The sequence below is a fragment of the Rattus norvegicus genome, chromosome 5 (genome assembly GCF_021556685.1).
Source record: "Rattus norvegicus strain SHRSP/BbbUtx chromosome 5, alternate assembly SHRSP_T2T, whole genome shotgun sequence".
Taxonomy (NCBI): domain Eukaryota; kingdom Metazoa; phylum Chordata; class Mammalia; order Rodentia; family Muridae; genus Rattus; species Rattus norvegicus.
Genome location: NC_141538.1, coordinates 14,141,853 through 14,163,565, shown reverse-complemented (window position 1 = coordinate 14,163,565; position 21,713 = coordinate 14,141,853). Strand labels below are relative to the sequence as shown.

The following is a 21,713-nucleotide window of genomic DNA, read 5'->3' as shown; positions in this document are numbered from 1 at the left end:
CCATCTGTGAAGATAGGGTCATTGCAGATGACTTCTTTAGGTGACATCATACTGGAGTAGGGTGAATGATCTTATATGACTAGTGTTTTCTTTCTGTCATGTAACCTAGTCATGTAACATAGAGACATACCATGTGAAGATAGAGATTAGAGCTGTACAACTGAAAGTCAGAGTGCCAAAGACAGCTTACAGATGACTAGCTAGGAAGTGACAAGGGTTCTGCTTGACATGTCAGAGGGCACATAGTCCTATTGATGCTAGCTTTAGATTCTAGCCTCCAGAACCGCGAGACAATGCATTTTTATTGCTTCAACCCCTCCATTTGTAGTTCCTTTTTATGACACCCCTAAGAAACTTAAACACTTGCTAAATCTCAGCTGAAAAATAAAATTTGATGTAATCAGCATTATAAAATTATAGTAATATGCATATGGGGCATTTTACTAAGAATTTTTAAATACATGTTCTATTTATAGTTGAAGAAAATGTTATATTCTTAAGCAAGAATTGACATAAGTATAAGACTTCTGTTTTTCACAAAACACAGCACCAGCACCTAGCAGAGTGGTTTGAACATAAATCATCTCTCCATACATTTTGTGGCTTAGTTTAAAACTATTAAATATGAAAATAGCCTATAAATATTAAAATACCTACATAAAGAACCTGAGGAATAAAATATATACAGTATTATTGAAATGTGAGAGTAATCATGGATAAGAATTTACGTGAATTTCATCAAGACTATTACATTCTGAATCTACATATGGGTAGTAGAGAAACTGGATAGCTTGAAGTTGGTGGATTATTTTGTGCATGTGTGTGTGCACAAACGTGTGTATGTATGTGTGTGTGTATGTGTGTGTGTGTGTGTGTGTGTGTGTGTGTGAGTATGCTCCTGTGCATGTGTGCACAGGCAGGATTGCGTGCCCTTTGACCTCTGAAAAAGTATTGGTAGCACTTCTGCTGTGGGACAGCAAGGACAAATAAAACAATGTATCCAGTTCTTGGTACTAACCTGCCAACTGTTCTTATTACATTGGGCTTGGTAAAGGTTACATTGACCTTAATGAAGAATGAATTTTGAAGTTTATTTGTATATTTGTTGTGGCGCTTTCCTCTCCAAATAGTCAAGATGTGATTGTTGCTTGGTTGTCAGAGGGGTGATGCTATTTGATGGATTGATACCACTAAAAGTTCTGCATGTAGGGAGACTACAGGGTACCCAATGAAAGGGGAAAGCTTTCTGGCATCAAGAATCTATTGGGTCAGTGGACAAGATGTACTGATCCAGTTCCCCTTGTCAGGTTTTGAGAAGCAGCTTCTCTCGAGCCAGAATCTTTATCAGCTTCCACTCCTCCCAACTGTGCCAGACATTTTTGCATTGTACCTGTTCTACTGGTAGAAATAAAACGAGCTCTACCTTCCCGGCCACTTTTGAGTATTTGCTGATGGGTGAGTCTATCTCTTCTTCATAGAACCAAGCCTACCTTATCAAAGCCTTGTCCTATAAATATGTCTCTGGAACAAAAAAATCAGTGTGGGGGGCACATGTGTTAATCTTTGTATTAGGGAGAACAAGTCAGGATGGTTATAAGTTTGAGGTCAACTTGGGTTACATAGCAAAACCTCTCTCAAAAACAGAAAGCGAGTAATTATTATTTTGCTTTTAAAATAGTGTTTTACTTTTAAAAAGTAATTGCTTTTATATGTGCATTTCCTGATTAAAAAATAAAATTGGTCTCATTTCTATGACTTGTCCTTAAGAAGCCCACATTGACACTCTTCTTCTCTGTGCCTTGCTTTCTCTTATGCCTATATTGAAATATATTTATTAACTCTCCCCCTCAAATGAAAGTTTCTTTAATGCACAAAGAAGCACATGCTAGAAACAACAGTCCTTCACCTCATCATGTGTTACTTCCTATTCCTATCGGTCATGGTGTTCTGTTCCTACTCTTGTGCTCCTGATGAGGCCATACTTGTCACAGTGTTGTCATGTACATGCTGCCAGGACTCCATCCTGTGGGCATTAGTCCAATAATTTTAATCTTTATTTATTTTATATTTACTTTGTAGTCATAGTTATTTGTGTTTGTGTTTCTGTGCACAAGAATGTATATACATGTATACATGCCACGGTACACATGTAGAGATCAGAAGACAGCTTGTGTGAGTTAATCCTCTCCTTTTACTATGTGGGCTCTGGAGACTGAACTCAGACTTGTTGGCAAGTGGTCTTACCTGCCGACCCATGTCACTGACCCTGCTTTCTTATTTTAACTAATATATATGTATGCAGATCTTTCATGATTTCTTTTCAGTCTTGGAGACTGTGGTGGTTTGAATAATAAATATGGCCCCCATCGATATGTGTTTGAGTGTTCGGCTCATAGGGAATGACACAATTAGGTTTGGCCTTGTTGGAGGAAGTGTGTCACTGTTGGGTGGTCTTTGAGATCTTTCTAGTGTGGTACACAATCTCCTTCTGATGCCTGCAGATTAAGATGTAGAACTCTCAGCTCTTTCTCTAGCACCATGTCTGCCTACACGATGCCATGCTTCCAGACACAATGATAATGGATTAAACCTCTGAAACTGTAAGCCAGTCCTAATGAACTGATCTTTATAAGACTTGCCTTGTTCATGGTGTCTAGAGCAGTAAAACCTTAACTAAGACATAGACTTCCTGACTTCCTTCTATGGAGGAGGAGGACTACTATGTCTTACGTCCCATCCAACTTGCATATTGCTTCTTCTATCCTGTTGTGTTTATGACTGACGCTACTTGACTTTATATCATTTAGAACTAAGTCATGAAGCATTCTAGGATAGCTTTTTAAAAAAAAAATAAACCCATTCTTTTGCTAGTTTAAATCCAGTTTTTGCCCACTTGTTTTTCTATATGTTTACTATGAGTTTGTTAAGTCCCCTATAAGTAAAAAATCTCCCTGAGCATATTTGTGGGTGTATGACAGGCATCTTAATGCTCATCTTCCTCTATCTCGTCAATAGTTCTACATGTCTGTCACAAAGTTCTTACCCTAGACCTTTTCTTTAGTTATCAGGATTCCCCCCACACCTTTTTCCCATAGTAGACTCTCCCTAGTGCTGCTTTTATTATCCTGGTAACTAAACACTGTCATTAACAAAGGAGCAAAGATTTGTTCTGGCTCGTGGTTTCAGATCTGTCATCCTGGGGTTGGGGAGTTAGCTCAGCGGTAGAGCGCTTGCCTAGCGAGCGCAAGGCCCTGGGTTCGGTCCCCAGCTCCTTAGCCTTGCTTCTGTTGACTCTGGGCTCATGGGAAGGGTAGAGCAGCATGGCCAAGAAGCATGCGATGGAGTTTGCACTCTTTCATATCATGGTGGCCAGGAGACACAACATCCCTGACACCTCCCTGGCTGACATACATCCAGCCCCACTCCTAAGTTTCATCGCCTTCCAAAATGGTGCCAGCAACTGGGGACCATAACCTAAGAGATGAGACGTTTGGGGGGATAGTTCACATCCAAACATGATCCCTTCATGTTTTTGAATCCTACATCAGGAAAAGGCAAATTATTAAGAATTCACTTTTATGAAAATGTTTACATTTTACACTCATATTTCTGATATAAACTGAATTTAATTTTCTTGGGGGGGGGAATGAATTACACCTCCAAACTCTGAAGACATTTCTCCATTGTCTCAGTTTTTTTGGTACCAGTGAAGTACATGCTACATATGTCCTCATTCTTTTGACTGGGCCTTTTTCTCCCCTCCGAAAGATTTCAGGCTATCTATCCCTTATTCCAATGGTCATGTTTTGGTCATACAAAACTTTTTAAGAGGCTTTCTATTGGATGTTTGGAGGTATTACCAGCATGGAACAAATCTGAACCACACTATTGGCTAGTTTATCAGGTCATTTAAGAAGTCTGGATTTGGGCCACAAATCTGCATGGGAACTGATATATCCTTCCAATTCTTTAGTGGCAATTTCTTGGCACACTACTCTTTCCCCAATTGGAAATGCTGTTTTCCTTTTACACCATTAAATAATATGACTCTCTGTGTGTGTGTGTGTGTGTGTGTGTGTGTGTGTGTGTGTATGTGTATGTGGAGAGAGAGAGAAAGAGAGAGAGAGAGAGAGAAAGAGAGAGTAAGAGAAAGTGTATAAGAGTGTTTAAGTGTATGTGACTTCATAAGTTTGTGTGTGTGAAGAATGAGTGTGTGAATATATGTGCATGTAAGAAAGAATATGTGAGTGAGTAAGAGTGTCTGGGGGGGTTGGAGAGATGGTTCAGCAGTTAAGAGCACTCTCTGCTTTTCCAGAGGTCCTGAGTTCAATTCCCAGTACCCACATGGTAGCTCACAACCATCTGTAATGAGATCCGATGCCCTCAATGCCCTCCTCTGGTGTGTCTGAAGACTTCTATAGTGTACTCATAAATAAATTACACAAATCTTTCTTAAAAGTGTCTAAGTGTATGTGACTGCATAAGTGTGTGTGTGTGTGTGTGTGTGTGTGTGTGTATCTAAAGTTATAAGAGTGTATGATAATCTAATCTACCCTTACATTGAAGGTAATCTCAGAATTCTGGTGGAAGTGAACTCGTGAACTCATTGGGCTTCACAACTTGGTGTAGCTTTAGGCTCTGTTCTCTGGCCCCATTTCTCATAACGTTGTGAAGTCACGTCTGCATAAATACCTTTCTAGGTTTCCATATTCATTCAAGGCCTGACCATTTCCTTTCTTTATTGTCTAATGGTTTATAATAATTTTTATTAGCCATGGGCTTGGTGTTTTAGTGTGTATGTGTGGTGCTGAACAGAAAAGATGGACGAGAACCCATCGTACAAGAGTTCTACCTCATCCAGGCTGTCTTCAATGGTGAAGACACATCATGTGTTGACTTCCTGGAACTGGAAGTCTACGTTGCCTTTCTAAATGAGATTACTATTAGAAAACGCCTGTGCCTGGCACCTGTAACTAATATTAACTTCGATTTTTGTTTGTCAGCATTGTGAACCCAAGTCCTCATACATGCTAGGTAAAGTGTCACACCAGTGAGCTACATGGTTACATCTCTCATTTTTATTTTCAGAAAGTCTCATTAATTTAACCAGGATGGTCTTGAATTTACTCTATAGCCCCGGCAATCCGTGATCTTGGAATCCCCCTGCTTCAACCTCTAGAGTATCCTGGATTTTATGCCTGTGCCACCATGCGTGGCTTATTTAACTTTTTTAAAAGTGGGATTCTCAGGAAATAAGCATAAGTCACTCAATCTTGTTTTTAATTCTTCGACAATTTCATATATGTATATAATGATGGTTCTCTATCCGTGGTTTGCCCTTTGGGGTCCCATCAGAAATCCTGCATATCAACTATTACAACACTATTCATAACAGTAGAAAAGTTACAGTTATGGAGTAGCAACAGAATAATTTTATGGTTGGGGGTCACCACAACATGAAGAATTGTCTTAAAGTGTCCCAGCATTAGGAAGGATGAGAACCACTGCATGTGTTTAGATCATATTCACCCCATTCTCCTCTCTTAATCCCACTCCACTTTCTTTGCACTTCTTTTTTTCAACACATCTCCCTTCTACTTTCTCACTGTTCTTAAAATAACCCAGAGTTAATTAGAGCTGTTTGCATGTATCCACATGCATGTGGGTTATTTACTAGTTCGTAAGAGACTTAGCAGTGGCTACACACTGGAAGAAAAATGACTCCCCATATCCTACAGCCCTTACCTGCCAAAACCTTCTCAGCCAGGGTGAGCCTCAGGAGACCCTCATCTATCCATGATTCAGTGTTTCCAGGGTCTCTGTTGTACAGTGAGCCACAGCTCCGAGGGTTCATGGCTATTGAGACACTGCCCAACTTTTCATCGGTGTATACAGTGCACTGAACTGAGATGAATGTGTGAATAATGTTAGTCTTTGAAAAATTATATATTTATTAAGAAATACAGTTGATTGTTTCCACTTCAAATAAGAACCAAGTAATTAAATGTTGTTGGTCGTGTAGGTCTTAATCGAGGACATAGCAGTTGAGAGGAGGGAAATCCTCAATTAGTTTGTACACTTTTTGAGACAAAGGAATTTGAAAACATTCCCTCCCCCTTGTAATCAAATAAGACTCTAAAGGGATATAAAGTGATTTTTCTTCTCATACCAAAGTAGGCTGTGCCCTACTTTGCTGTTGTTGCAAAGTGTTGAATTGCATGAAAGATTCTTTACGGTCCATGGATCCTTCCAGTCTCAGCAGTTACATTTGCCAGGGAGCTTGTGGTCAGGATTTGCTTTCTCTGGATTGGTAGGCTAGATGCAAGCTCCTCTCAAGGACAGTTCTTTAGCAGGTGCATTGTGATATTCTTCACAGCAAGCATGGTCTCTGTGCAGGTGGGTTTAATGAGCATCTCTGGCAGTAAAAATCCAAAATACCCAGTGTCTCGAAGTTCAAAAGCAAATGAATAGGGTATTCCATTTTTATAAGCCCAATCCATTGAGTTACCAGAGCTTACATCTGAAAGTTAAAAAGAAAGAATCACTTCACTAAGGAGTAAGAATGAATTTTCACACACACACACACACACACACACACACACACACACACACACACACACACACACACACACTCGTGCATAAAATGCATGCTCACCAAATCTTCCCAAATTCTTGCAACGAAATAGCCCTTTAATAAGAATGATTTAAGATAGCTGGCTAAGCAGGTAAAATTCTTGTGGCAAAGGACTTGGTTCGCTTCATGGAACCCATGTAAAGGCAGGAGAGAACTGATTCCACGTAGCTGTCCTCTGCCCTCCACATGCGAGCTGCTGCAAACACAGTAATTATAAGAAGTTGGAAGAATACACTAATGGTAGTTCTTCGGGCTCTGGCTCATGGAGCTTACAAGTCACACTTGCTGTTGTCTTTGAGCTAAGCCTTAACGCCGTGCCAGTGTGATGACCTCAAAGTTCCTCAACCTCAGTTCCCATAGCATTTATCTTCACTCTTGCTCGCTCACTTTACCCACCGATAAGCAGTCTACAGCGAGAAACCTCTGTTGTTCTTATTACTCAGTTCTTTCCTTTCAAGGTCTGGAAATTCAGAATTCTGGCTCCCGAAGTCCCCTTATCTCCTCCACTTTCTGTGCTCTCTTACTCCTGTTGAGTTCCTTCCTGCCTTCCACCTTTAGTTTCCAGACCCTTCCCTGCTTTCCTGTGGTTTCCTCTCACTTGGCCATGCACAGCTATCTCACTAAAACTCCCCCCGCTCTTCCCAGTGCCTTCCTCTGTCCTCACTAAGCTGCAGCTTCTCTAATGATCAATTTACCACCAGGTTCTCTGACTTCAATCCAGGGAAGGGCATCAGAGAGCATCCTCGTGGAGGAGGGGCCTGTGGTGTGCACTGTCCAATCACAGGCAGTGCTCTAGGCTGCATCACAACCTGGCATTTACCGAACTTTCTCTTTCACAGCTTACCCGATTCGCCATTTTACTTCTGCTCCTCAAGTGGTTAAGCATCACCTCCTCCGATGATATTAGAACCCCAAGTTTAACCTTTTTAGTTTAGAGGAAGACATGCTGCTCCCCCCACCCCCCATACATGTGTCCTGTCTTGATACCACGTGATACCGCCATCTCTGTACTGTGAATCTCTTCAGGTCTCTGTCACCCCTTACATCTGCATTGGTTAAGACGCTCAACAATCTCTAATCTTCATGACGTTGCCACACACCCCTGGTTACCATACCTGGTTCCCCTCTCCTTATTTTGTTTTGAGAACTCAAGGGAATTGAAAGATGGCTGCACCCTCAAACTTTAGTCTGCTTCTTGTCTCTGCCTGTGTGGTAAACTTTGTTCTTGACGGTCACCAACCACCCTGTATCTAATCTTCTTTTCTGTTTTTTTGTTCTCCTCTCAGATATGTCTTTTAGCCTCTCATGGCACTTAACATAGCTAACGGTCCATTCTGGTTACTCTCGTCTTTGGCTCCTCTGGCCTCACAGGCTGTACTTTTCAGGCAAGAACTAAAAGCACAGGGTACTGACTAAAGGTACCCTATGTGCTAGGTACCCACGTTCACCTGTTGCCTGTGTGCTAGGTACCCACTTCTTCCACCTGTTGCCTGTCTTCCCTGCACCTCAAACTCCCTTAAAAAAGATAATGCTAACGCCTGTTGCATAACGGTTGCTCTGAAAATTACGTGAAATACTAAATCACTTGAAAACACTTGGGATGTGTTAGCTATTATTATTATTTTTATACTTATTTATACCCCTAAGTGGCCTAGTATGTAGAGTTTAGAAAAAAAGCCCCAAGAGGAATAATTTATTAAATGAATTAATATTTTACAGAAAAAAATCTTGATGTACCTTCTTTCCTGAAATTTCTATGATCCAGTTTGCTATACATGAACTACTGTTATTAAATCTCCAGAACACGTTCATTTACTCAAACATATCACTTTTTAAAAATGCACGTGCACATGTTTGTGCATGTTCCTGTGAGCATGTGCCACAGCACGTGTGTGGAGGCCAGAGTATAACCTCATTCATTGCCTTCCACCTTGTTAACGCAGGCTTTATAGGTGTCTATAGCTGCATATGGCAGTATAGCTGGCCCACGGACTGCTGGGGATTCTCCTGTCTCCACTTCCCACCCTAGAGTAGGCATATTGGCATTGCAGATGCTTACGGCTGATTCTGGTTTTAATGTGAGTTCTGAGGTTTAAACTCTCCTCCTCACATTTGGTACAGCAAACACTTTATCCCCTAAGCACTGAACACTGAGTCCTGAACCCTGGGCACTGATCACAGAGCACTAAGTCCCTCTCCACTTTGTTTTTCAAGAGAGGATTTCTCTGTGTGGCCTTGGCTGCCCTGGAACTTGCTTTGAACTCAGGGATCTGCCTGCCTCTGTCTCCCAAGTGCTAGGATTAAAGACATGTGCTATCACTGCCAGGCCTTTTAAACACACACACATCTGAACACACACACACACACACACACACACAAAGACCACCACCACCACCACCACCACCACCACCAACAACAACAACAACAGCAACAACAGCAACAACACAACCTGACAGTCTGACTATGTTGTCCTAACCTTTCCTGAAACTTGCTTTATAGACTAGACTGTCCCAGAACTCATGTAGACCAAGATGGACTTGTCAGTCTTTTCTCCTCTACCTCCAAAGTGCTAGATTCCAAGTGTGTGCCATCATGCCTGGTAACAGTGTGCCTTTTAATACAATTTCCTAGGACAAGTAGGATGGATTCATTATATGAAGAAGACAGCCGAGCAACCCAGGGACCTCTCAGATTCCCTTGGCTTTGGCTAAGGACAGAATTGTGCTGTGGCTTCAATGTCCCTCTGGCTAGAGAACAAATAGAAGCCAAAGTCAGAGGTAGCACGTGCCAAGCATTACCTCATGGTGATGTGGCAGGCTCATTTCTATGGTAACAGATTGTTCTCTGTAAATATAACAGTGTGGCTATGTCTTTGCACCAAGATGAAAAGGCTGGCAAGACTTGGACAATGACTTTAAAATTTCAGTATAGGTGTCATGTCGGCATTGGCTGGGATGTGCTGTTTTATAAATGCTACTTTCCCTTTCAACAGAGCTATTAAAGAGCAGCTCTATAGCCAGGCACTGTAGCTAGGGTTGAGGCAGGGGGATGGTAAATTTAAGGTGAGCTTTGGCTATCTATCAAGACCATATCAGAGAGGAAGGGAGAGTGAGTAGGAGGGTAGATGAAGGGTGAGTCAGAGAGAAAAGGGTAGAGGGATAGAAGAAAAGGGAGACAAGTGGGAAGATAGGGGAGACAGGAGAAACCGTCTTAGAAGTCAGCATGGACCAAAAATCATGAGCTTGGAATCAACCCATTGACACTGTGTGTGCCCTTCTCACTTTTAGGATTAACTCATTTGACTTATTAACAGACAGTTCACCTTTGTGGGATAAGATGAGGGGAAGGCCAGTAAGACCATGTAAAGAGGCCAAGGAGAAGTTCGGCCTTGTGAAGGAACACAGTCAGATGCCGGTGTGTATACACAGATACACGGCATGTGAAGGCATGGACACACAGACATTCATACATGCACGACTGCTCACTACATTTCCCCAGTAACAATAAATTGTAGAATCTGGAAGGTCATGAGGAATGATGTAATCCAGTTACTCATGTTGCATTTGAAGAAATTAAAAACCAGAATTAATTGATACCCTGGCTATCGGACAACACATCTGGCAAGCTCCAGAATAGACCGTACAGTATCCAAGTTCTTTTCACATACTGATTCCTTTTGATTTTGTATAAAAGAAATACTTTAAAACCGACCTTCAAGAGGAAATCGAGATGAAGAAGCTGGGTTTGAAATGGCATTTCCTAACAGGGATGGCGAAGGAAGGGGACAAAGGGAAGCTGCCGGCGAGATGAACCATTTACTTCATTATCTTCCTGAGGCCATTTCCACACTGACAGTCCTTACAGATTGCTTAAGGAGCCCATTTGGGTACTTTCCACTGTCAAGGGATCTCAATTCGACTTGCAGTCATTACCGCCTGCTTAGCACGTTCTCTGCTCGGTACTGGTTTAAATCGGCATGCCGATTTCTGTCAAGCTGTGGGAAACTAAACAGGCACCAACTCTCCCATCTTCTTTGGCTAATCTGATAGTCACAAATTTTGCTTTATTGAGAGCACATTTTGCTTCTTAAAGGGAAGTCATGGCACAGCTCTGATACGACATGCACAGGAAACTTACACAACGTTTGGGAGGCAGGGCCATGTCTGTACCGTATCCCGTGCACTGACCGAAGTGCCTTCACAGCTTTGTGAGCTGCAAACTCCTGTGAGGACACAATGGAGAAACCGTGTCACATCTACTGCTGCCCTGGAGCGTCTATAGACACTGGCATGTTGCTCGAGCATTATTGGTGGTCAGGTCCACAGAGAGCGCAAAAATGGCTCATAAGTTAACAGCTATATTTAGTAACAACTATTTGTGGTGTTACATAGTACATTTAGCAACACTATTTTCTACAGTGCTGAGGACCAACGTGCCTGCTAAAACACATTTTTGGTTTGGTTGATCCTCACACAAATGAGGATACCATTACACCAAGGATAAATGCAGTTCTATTTTGTAGATGAGAAAGGGAAGGTTCAATGAGGTTAAAGGGAATATCCTGGGGTTGCACAGAAAAGAATGAGCAAGCTAGGACATGCTCTCGTAGTTCCCGAACTTTGTGTGTGTTTGCTCTGCCCTTTATTTCAGGCACACTTATTTCTGTGTATTACAAAACAACTGACAGGGTCATGGTAATGTTAATCTTATCTCTAATTCATATCCTATCCTTAGTGACACGTCTCTGTATGTAATAGATACTTCTCATATTTCTCATAGGAATGTCGAAGAGGCACAGTCTGTAAGAGTAGTCAATCATATTGATCCACAAGTATATATCTCAGTAGGTATATACAGATGTTTTTGGATCAATTAAGAAACCACTAAGGAAGATCGACTCCCTTTATGCTGTTTGTTTGTTCCCATCGGGAGCAAGAACATCAATTGAGTGATGCTTGCTGACTTCCGAGGTTACAGAGCCCCACGAAGCTGCTGCTGAGATGAGGAAAGTCCAAGGTGGCATTGTTCCTGTTCAATGTCAGGGGAAAACAACACACACACACACACACACACACACACACACACACACACACACACCCTCAACATGGTCAAAATTCTAAGTGCTGGACATTCTAGCAAAATAATTGTTCTTTAAACCTTTGTAGCCGACCCCAGAGGAGCAGCCTTAGCAAGGGTTTAGACAGGTATTGGATAACAAATGAGTGGAAGAGAAGCATGCTGAAACCAGCACACAGTTCTCCCATTTCAATTTGCCTGTGAATAATTTAATGCTTCATTTGAAGCACCCTGGGGAACGTGAGGGTGTGTGTGGAGGACTGAGCCCCACATCATGTTCCTTGTAAAGCTCTTCAATGCACACGGCACTGTTTGCTGCCAGTGTTGTCCTTTGTGGCTATTCCAGCCCAGGGCTCCGGGCACTGGCAGACCATTAAATACTGATCTTGCTGATGGCAATGTGCTTACTCGAGCCAACAGAAAAGAAATGTAAACATTGTCGTGAGGAGCCTATGGAAAAATTTCAGGGTTGTATCCAATAGTCTTAGCCATATTCTATTATGAGAAAGTCAGACGTTTCTGCATTTAGCAGATGACTGCATTTTGCTGGTCGGGAGACTTGTGCTTTCATTATTTTTGATGGCTATGAAAAATGTACTAAGAAACAAAGCACCGCTTTGCTTATTTAGGCAAGGTATGTACACAATCTTAACTGTTCTAAAAACATCAGTACACAAGCAATGGAATTCATTGTGGGCTTTCCAAACAGGTGTCCCAGATCTTTGTTATAATTCATTCCTTCTGTCTCCCCCTCCCTATGCACCTCCTTTCTACTTTTCTACTACATATATTGCATTGCCCTCTCTTCCCCCTTCACCCCTTCCTTAAGATCTCCTCTTTCCCCTTCATGGTCCTCTTCACATTTCATGACAGGTATACGTGGTGCACCCCCACTCACCCTCCCCCCATATCCCCTTGAGAGATTTTAGATCGAGGTTCTTCATGTAAGAGAAAATATGAGGTGTTTGTCTTTCTGATTGCCCTACTTTTAGCAGAATGATTTTTAGTTTTATCATTTTTCCTGCAGATGTCATGATTTTTCTTTATAAATGAATAAATTTCCATTTTTTTATGTGGGCCACATTTTCTTCATTCATCTGTTGCTGGACCTCTAAGCTGGTTCCCTCCCTGGATCTTGTGAGTAGAGCAGTAGTGAACACGAATGGTGACTTAGTCTTTTGCGTATGTGGCCAAGAAGAGTATAGCTGGCTACTATGGTGGGTCCATCTTTAGTTCCGGGGATCTCTACACTGGCTTCCATAGTGGCAGTACCAGTTTATGCATCCATCAATAGAGTACAAAGGTTAGTCTTTGCCATGTCATTGCGAACAATTATCGGTTTTCGTTCTTTTTTTTTTATTGGATATTTTATTTATTTGCATTTCAAATGTTATCCCCTTTCCCAGTTTACCCTCACAACCCCTCATCCCATCCCCCTCCCCCTGCTTCCCCACCCACCCACCCACTCCCACCTCACTGCCCTGGCATTCCCCTACATTGGGGTATCGAGCTTTCACAGGACCAAGGACCTCTCCTCCCATTGATGCCAGATAAGGCCATCCTCTACAACATTTGCAGCTGGAGCCATGGGTCCCTCCATGTAAACTCTTTGGTTGGTGGTTCAGTCCCTGGGAGATCTGTGTGGTCTGGTTGGTTGATACTGTTGTTCTTCCTATGGGGTTGCAAACCCTTCAGCTCCTTCAGTTCTTTCCCTAACTCCTCCATTAGGGCCCCCGTGTTCAATCCAATGGTTGGCTGCTAGTATCCGCCTCTGTATTGTCAGAGCTATGTCAGGCTCCTGTCAACATGCACTTCTTGGCATCCACAATAGTGACTGGGTTTGGTGTCTGTATATGTGCTGGTATATATATCCCCAGGTAGGCAGTCTCTGGATGGCCTTTCAGTCTCTGCTCCACACTTTGTCCCAGTATTTTTTTTAGACAGGAGTGATTCTAGGTTAAAAATTTGGAGATGAGTGGGTAGCTCCATTCCCCAACTGGGGGCCGTGCCTAACCTTTAGATATGGTGTCTACAGGTTCTCCCTCTTCTTTGTTGGGTATTTCAGCTAATCTTATCCCTGTTGGGTCCTGGAAGCCTCTTGCTTTCCTGGCATCTGGGACTTTCTGGTGGTTACCCCCTGTTTCCCATCTCCCCATTGCAACACACCTCTGCTCAATTTTCTGACCCTCTGTATATCTTCCCCATCTCCTCCCATACCTGATTCTGCCTCCCCTTCCTCCCCCTCCTTTCTTCCTCTGAAGTCCCTTCAACCCTCTACTTTCTATGAATATTTTGTTCCTCCTTCTAAGAAGGACCGAAGTATCCCCACTTTGGTCTTCCTTCTTCTTGAGTTTCATATGGTCTGTGAGTTGTATCACGGGTATTCGGAGCTTTTTGGCTAGTATCCACTTATCAATGAGTGCATACCATGTGTGTTGTTTTGTGACTGGGTTACCTCACTCAGGATGATATTTTCTAGTTCCATCCATTTGCCTAAGAATTTCATAAAGTCATTGTTTTTGATAGCTGAGTAATATTCCATTGTGTAGATGTACCACATTTTCTGTATCCATTCCTCTGTTGAAGGGCATCAGGGTTCTTTCCAGCTTCTGGCTATTATAAATAAGGCTGCTATGAACATAGTGGAGCATGTGCCTTTGTTGTATGTTGGAGCATCTTTTGGGTATATGCCCAAGAGAGGTATAGCTGGGTCCTCAGGTAGTTCAATGTCCAATTTTCTGAGGAACCTACAGACTGATTTCCAGAATGGTTGTACCAGCTTGCAATCTCACCAGCAATGGAGGAGTGTTCCTCTTTCTCCACATCCTTGCTAGCATCTGCTGTCACCTGATGATAGTCACCCTGACAGGAGTGAGATGGGCTTTCTGGACAATTTTACTTGCAGTTTTCTGATGTTAACACTTTTTCACGTATTATTGGTCGTATATATATATTTTGGAAACATTCAATTCATAGCCACTTATTTGTGGGGATGTTTCTTTTAGAGGCGTTTGGGTTTTGAAGGTCTTCACATATCCTAGGCATTAGTTTCAAACTGATCTGTGGTTGGCAAAGATGTTTTCTCAGTTCTGTTGGCCCCTTCACTCTGCTAACTGTTTCCTTTGCTGTGTAGAAAGTTTCTGATTCCATGTAGTCACCTAACCAGGTTTGGGGATTGCTTCCTGTGCTGCTGCGTTCTTTTCACATAGCCCTTGTCTATAACTTGAAGTGATATCCCCCTGCTTACCTCTAGTAATCTCACAACTCTACATTTCACCCTTTGATCCATCTTTGATTTACTTTTGAGCAGTGCAAGGAATTTGGATGTGGCAATTTCATTCTTCTACACCTGGTTATCCCGATTTCCCTGTACAGTTTGTTGAGGGGCTGTATTTGTTCCAGTGAATGTTTTTGAAACCTTTAAAAACAACTGTGTTGCTTGTGTGGCTTCACAGCTTCTCCTGCTGGGAAGAGACACCGTGACCACAGCGACACGTATAAAGGAAAGTATTTAGTTGGGCCAGGCTGACAGGTTCAGAGGTTCCATCCATTATCATCGTGATGAGAAGCATGACAGCACGCAGGCAGGCATGGTGCTGGAGGAGCTTCAGGCAGAGCTCTACATCCTGAGCCACAGGAAGAGAAAGTGAGCCACTGGGCCTGGCGTGTGCTTCTGAAACCTCAACGCTCCCACCACTCCCGACACTTCCTCCAACAAGACCACACCTCCAACAGTGTCACTCCCCATGAGCCTATGGGGATCTCTTCATGCAAATCACCGTGTGTGTGTGTGTGTGTGTGTGTGTGTGTGTGTGTGTGTTTGATCTATCTATCTATCTATCTATCTATCTATCTATCTATCTATCTATCTATCTATCTATCTATTTTGCTGTGCCCTCTATTTTACTCTCTTGGTCTTTGCTGCATTTGTTACTATGGCGCTGTAATATAACTTGAGATGAGGTGTCACGATGTCCACATAGCATTATTTTTTCTGCTTTGGATATTTTGATTTTTTTTGCCCTCAGATATGAATTTTAGGGTTTTCTTTTCTACTTCTGTGATTACTGTGATTGTACTTTTAAAATACTTTTAAATTATTTAATCTTTTGTTTTATGCATATGAGTATTTCTGTATGTATGCATGCGCATCTGTGGCAGCCAGAAGAGGGCACCAGATCCCCTGGAACTGGAGTTACAGATGGTTGTGAGCTGCCATGTGGGTGCTAGGAATTGAACCCAGGTTTTCTGGAAGAAGTCAGTGCTCTTAAATCCAGTCCTCTGTTCCTGGAATTTTAATGAAAATTATATTAGCTGTGTAGATCACTTTTGTTAATACAGGCCTTTTTATAACTTTAATTCTACCCCTCCATAAGCATGAGAAGCATTCTGTCTCCTTGTGTCTTCTTCAATAGAAGAAACAAGGTTAAATAAAAAAGGGAAACAAGATCAGTGGAGAAAGAAATTAAAACAACAACAACAGCAGCAGCAGCAACAACAAAGATTTCTCAAGAAAGGAGTTCAAATGTACACATAGATCCATTTATAAAGGGTGAGTACTTAAAAGAGGAAAGGTTTTATTTTAAAATAAGGGTAAATGTGATAAAGTAAAAACATTTAAGAATGAATTACTTATTAAAAGAAAAGGGGGGCACAGGTGAGAGTAGGACAGCACTAAATGGTTACTGTGGAGTGAAGAAATGTGTAAGATCAGGTGGTTGTATGAGAGAAAGTCAAATATAAAAAGAAAAAACCAAATGTGACAGTAAAGTGTTTAAAGGAGTGTGTTTAAAATGAGAGGCAAGGGTAGAAAACCGACGCCCCGGAGACTGCAGGTTAGACTCACTGGGAACTGCCGGCCAGCGGACCCTGGGTTCTTATCTTTTTGAGCATCTTGCTGGTGTTGCGAGTGTGTTGGACTAGTGTCTGATGTCCTCCTGGGCTGTCTGCACTTATGTTTGTATTCTGTGTGCTGGGCAGATTTCTCTCCCTCCTGAGAATCCCTCGCCACATTACCCACTGCGAATACCTAATAATTTTGCTTTCAGAGTTTCTCCGAAATGCACTGGGAGGAACAAAAGGAAGAAGCAACCACACTAGTATGTTATGTGGAGGGTCTGAGGAGTGGTGGAGGCTTCTCTTCGGATCAAGCTCTCCTAGGAATCAGCACTGTGTTTGGAGGGGTCCAGCTCTCAGTATCTGAAACTTCAGCATGTGGGACTCTAGTAGTGAGCCGCAAGCAAGGAAGGTTGATCATAATTATCCTCAGTGGATGTGATTTGCTCCCAGCCACTGAGGGTGGGGCTATCTTTGCCTTTCTCTCACCTTAGCAGAACCCTCTGGTAACCTGCACTTTGCTTTTTCGTTGTTGGAGTATCTGCTCTACAAGTGCCTCCCGGGGTTTTCTCTGACCCTGGGGCGATGGAAAGTTAAATTTAGTTCCCTGATTTGGGATCGTTCCTGGTTCTCAGGCCCTTAGCAGAGTGGCTCAGTTTTAGGATGGGGTCTGCTGAGTCAGAGTCAATCCTCTTGACTGTGGTGTGCGTTTCTACAGAAGCATCGCTATGCTATCAAAACCCACCACTGGATTTGAGGCTTGGGAGTGCCGTTCGCTTTGTCTAGTAGGGAACCTGCTCTCTCTCCGCCTTCCTGCCAAGTCTCTTCACTAGGGCGGCCTGGCTTTTCTTTTGAATGAGTCTTCTATTTGCTCCCGTGCATACGTACATACCTCCATCCTATCCCCAACGCCACCCTGGCCCCACCCTCCACCCGCCCTGGAACCACGTTTATCTTGGTGTCTCCCTTTTTACTGTGTCTCTGTCCTCTCTGCACTTACACGGTACACTATCATGACCTGCGAGAATTTTAAAGCTCTTCCTCTCTCTACAACAGAGTTTACTTTTTTTTTAGTTCGATTCTTGTCTTTGACTGGGTCAAATGGTGGTAGCTTCCCGGCTGCTGTTTTACCTTGAAGTCTGGTTCTAACCTCTTTGAGCTCACTGTGCTTTTGGTGTTCTAGTGCAGATACTATGGTGATAAGCGGTTTAGATATGATCTATCCACGGAGTGAGCATATCTCATTTCCCTCCTAGAATGGTCTTCAGGGTGGCACAGTGAGATATAAGACGCTCCTTTTCTCAGTCGTCCTCACTTTTCCATTGTCCAGAAGGACATTTGTGGGCCCTCAGCTAAGCAAGAAGCACATTTTTATTGAAATATTTCTATATTTAAAGCAGTTTAATGATGGCTTTAAAAGTTAGTAGAAGCTCTTACATATTGGTAGAATATTTTTTTAAAAATTTAATAGGATATAATGATTTCTGATTAACAATCAGGGACTGCTTGGTTTCTGAAATTTTTTTCATCTTAGTTTTAGTGATTTAGTTTAACCTATTTCAGAATTTTCTCTCCCTCTCCTTCCCCTACCCCATAACTTTGTATTATATGTATGAAGTATGTGTTGGTGCGTGCGTGTGTGTGTGTGTGTGTGTGTGTGTGTGTGTGTGGTGTGCATGTTTGTGATACTGTGAATTTTGTGTGTGTGTGTGTGTGTGTGTGTGTGTGTGTGTTTGAAGCCAGAGTAGATATTGGGATCCTCTATCACTCTGCCACATTCCTTTGAGGCAGCGTCTCTCCTTGAGTTAGGAACTCAGTTGTTTTTTTGGCTAGGCTGGTAGCGAGCATGCCCAAAAATTCTCATATTTCTATCCCCCAAAGTACTGGGATTACAGATGTATATAAGACTACATCTGGATTGTTACATGGGTATGGGGGATGTGAACTCAGGTCCTCATGTTTGTACTGTAAGTACCTTGACCTCTAAGCCATCATCTTGACAGACTTCACCCCAGATCTCCAAACAGTGTCACTCTAGACTTATAGATTAATGGCGAGTTGCTATGGATTGGGTTGGGGTGCAGCTCTGGGCATTTCAGCATGTTAATAGCATCCTTGGTCTCTACTCCACAGATGCTAATTGCATCTCTCCTCTATTATAGCAGTCTAAGAAAGGGAGCTGAGTTATAAATGGGCAGTGATCTGGTTCACTGTGCTATGTAAAGGGGAAGCTGTAATACTCCTAGACATTGGGGTCTGACGTCATCTGGTTTGGTTAGCACGCGGTAGTGCTGGTAGGAGGCACGGAAGCCCAGCGTCTCCTGCTTATGCTGAGCTTTGCTCTATCCTTGGACTATTCCCAGGCTGTGTGTAAATGTGTCAGTAACAGTGAGTAAAGCATTTCTCTGGGATCTGTGAGTCGTTCCAATAAATTAGAGAAACCGGGGAGAGGGTGGGTATTGGGAACCTTGGACTCTAGTTCACCAAAGTGTCGAGGTCCCCTGCTTGGAGTTGGTATCTGGAGTGGATGACGTCTCACCGCCTGCAGGCTTAGCTTGGAGTCTGGTGGTTACTATGGGCAGCTAGTGTCAGAACTTATGGAATCGGTCACTTGCTTGGTGTTGGAGAAACGATGTTGGAAAAGGCACTGCACATTTAGCGTCAGGAGTAGAAGAAGGAAAAAACAACCACGAATGTTACGTTTATAGCTCAGTAAATGTTCACAAATTGAACACATGCCTATAACCTTTCAGGTCAAGGGGTAGAATGACAGCGACAACCCAGAACTCCCGATGCTTCTAGGGAGTCATCATTCTCCCAAAGGCAACTGCTGCTTTGACTCCCCACACTGTCTGTCAGCTTTCCTCCATTTTGAACTTTATAGGCCTTCTCATGCTACAGGCTCTGAGATGGCTCCTTAATGGTGAATTATGCCCTGAAGGGAGCAGCTTGTTGCATTAGTGAGATAAAGAACAAGGCTCTTGTTTTTCCCCTTTATGCCATCACACCCAGAAGTCCATTTGTCCTTAATACTAACGTGTCAGCTGGGCGTCAAGAGACTTGGTAAGCATTAAGCAAACAGCACTTGTAAAACTTGCCTTTATTAATGAGTCAGACTATAATTTATGAATGATCATTGACCTAATAAAGTTAATTACATCCCTGCACATATGACCAAAACTATAATATTAATCAAATCCACTCCCCCGACATTTTCTGTATGAATTATAAGAATGTAAAATTGGTTTGGAATGCTTGCATTTGGGAGGCAGAATAGCAGTTATAAACAATACTGCTGGAGCTACGCTTGAGGCCAAGTTTTGGCTACAACCCTGAGAGTTCTTAGTGTATCTGCTTAATCTTCCTCACACTCGATTTTCTCATCTGTAAAATGGGGCTGAGAAAGTTTCTAAAGCCTAAATGAGTTAGTTAATATAAAATACTTGAATGTTCGCTGCTCTCATTAGTACTCAGAACCGCAGCCTTAGTCTTGAAGGACAGCATGAGGCCCCACGCACACATACAAGAGCACACACTTACCACACAGCTGAAATTGGGGATTGTGGCGTGTTTGTAAGAATAGGGATACAGCAACATCTGAGCGTAGGCGTGAAAAGAAAGGTACGCCCGAATGCGCTTCCTGTGTTTTCGAAGGAAGTTAGCCACAGCCTTCACCTCGGGCTCAGACTCCGGGAAAGGACCACAGTACGTGTCATCGCAAGGGTCTGCAGAGGCTCCTTCATCTGCAAGTCAGAGAAGAAAACGGGGCGAGTGTTCGGGCAGGGGAGAAGCCGAAAAACAAACAAGCATTGTTAAACTGGGTCTTTCCTTATTTTTTTTTAAATTGATATTATTGAATAAGTAACTCAATTTCTCATTTATAGAAATCAATAGTGAAAATTCTGAGTGGACACAAGTCTATGCTCTAGGAGAGTCTGAGTGGGTGCTGGTGCTGGTTGTTTAAAGCTTTGAGGAACACTTGGAACGAACATCTCTCTTAGCTGTTAGTTCTTCTGTGGGAGAAATAATTCTGTGTAATCCCCTATAGAAAGCTCTCATTCATATGCTCCACAACACCTGCACTTTCGTTTTGGTAGCAATGAGCAGTGGTGTAATTAGTGCTCAATATTTACTCACTTACCATTCAGCCGGTGCTCACACCGCTCTTGAAGCCTGGGATACAATGTAAACAGCACAGGAAAAAGTCCTTATTCTATTAGAACCCATATTCTGTCCAGACTCTCTGTTAACTTTTACCTCTTGCTAGCTGGATCCCTGGCAGCTGGAACAGTATCTGAGAAGTGTTCTACAAACATTTATTGAAGAACTCAATGTCAAATTAAAAGAGAAGGGAAGACATTTGAAAAAAGTGTCTGATAATACACAAATATTGATAGGTTATGAAGACAGGACAGAACATGGGTCTATCCAAAATCTATTATATTTATAGATCAGAGAAGTCCACACTAATTTATAAAAACCCAGGGTACTTCTTATCATGAGGATCCACTTGTGTTAAAAAAATTCTTTAAACTAAATTTTATTTATTTTTCTTCTGAGACAGGGTCTCATGTGCCCAGGCTGGTGTTAAACTCCGTAACTTTCCTTCCCCTGCCTTCTTGGGTTCCAGGATTACAGCTGTGAACTAACATGCTTGCCTTTTTAACATTTTTCAATAATCATTTTGAGTTGATCTATAGAAGTCTATACAAAACTAAGAAGCACTGTAACAGCCACAAAACATTGCTGTTCTAAGAAATTTTGGCTATAGTTATATTTTGTGTGTTTATTTTATATTGTTGGCCATTGTCACCCCCTACTTATAGAAAGTAATGCCAGCCTCTTAACTCATGGCTTAACTCACGACTTAACTTGTGGCTTGAATGAATATAGTCGAACTTATTAGCGAGTTGGTTCAAAGCATGCACAGAAAGGGATAAAAAACAAACAGAAAGGGATAAAAAGGCTGGAAAAATGAGACAGAAATAAAATAAAATGAGAAGTAGAATAAATATCAATGTGATTAGTAGTAGGCCTAGAAGGGCAGAAGAAAATAAACATTGGAAGAATTGGTAATTAAAATTTCTCTACAATGATGGGAAAATCAAACAGACATTACACACCAAATAAGACAAAAGAGGGAAAATATCAATGCTTGAACACAGTA

The 21,713-nt window shown here is 42.2% G+C and overlaps 1 protein-coding gene across 2 annotated transcripts in view; it reads right to left on the bottom strand.

Moving 5' to 3' along the window:
* Nucleotides 1–5,923: 5,923 nt before the first annotated feature.
* Cpa6 (carboxypeptidase A6) overlaps nucleotides 5,924–21,713 on the bottom strand; it is a 371,225-nt gene continuing 355,435 nt past the window's right edge. Inside the window, 3 exon segments of one of the 2 annotated variants that reach the window (NM_001415862.1) lie at nucleotides 5,924–6,520; nucleotides 10,772–10,856; nucleotides 20,087–20,289. In NM_001415862.1, the coding sequence (NP_001402791.1) occupies nucleotides 6,333–6,520; nucleotides 10,772–10,856; nucleotides 20,087–20,289 (476 nt within the window). In that variant the 3' untranslated portion in view covers nucleotides 5,924–6,332. 2 annotated transcript variants of the gene reach the window in all.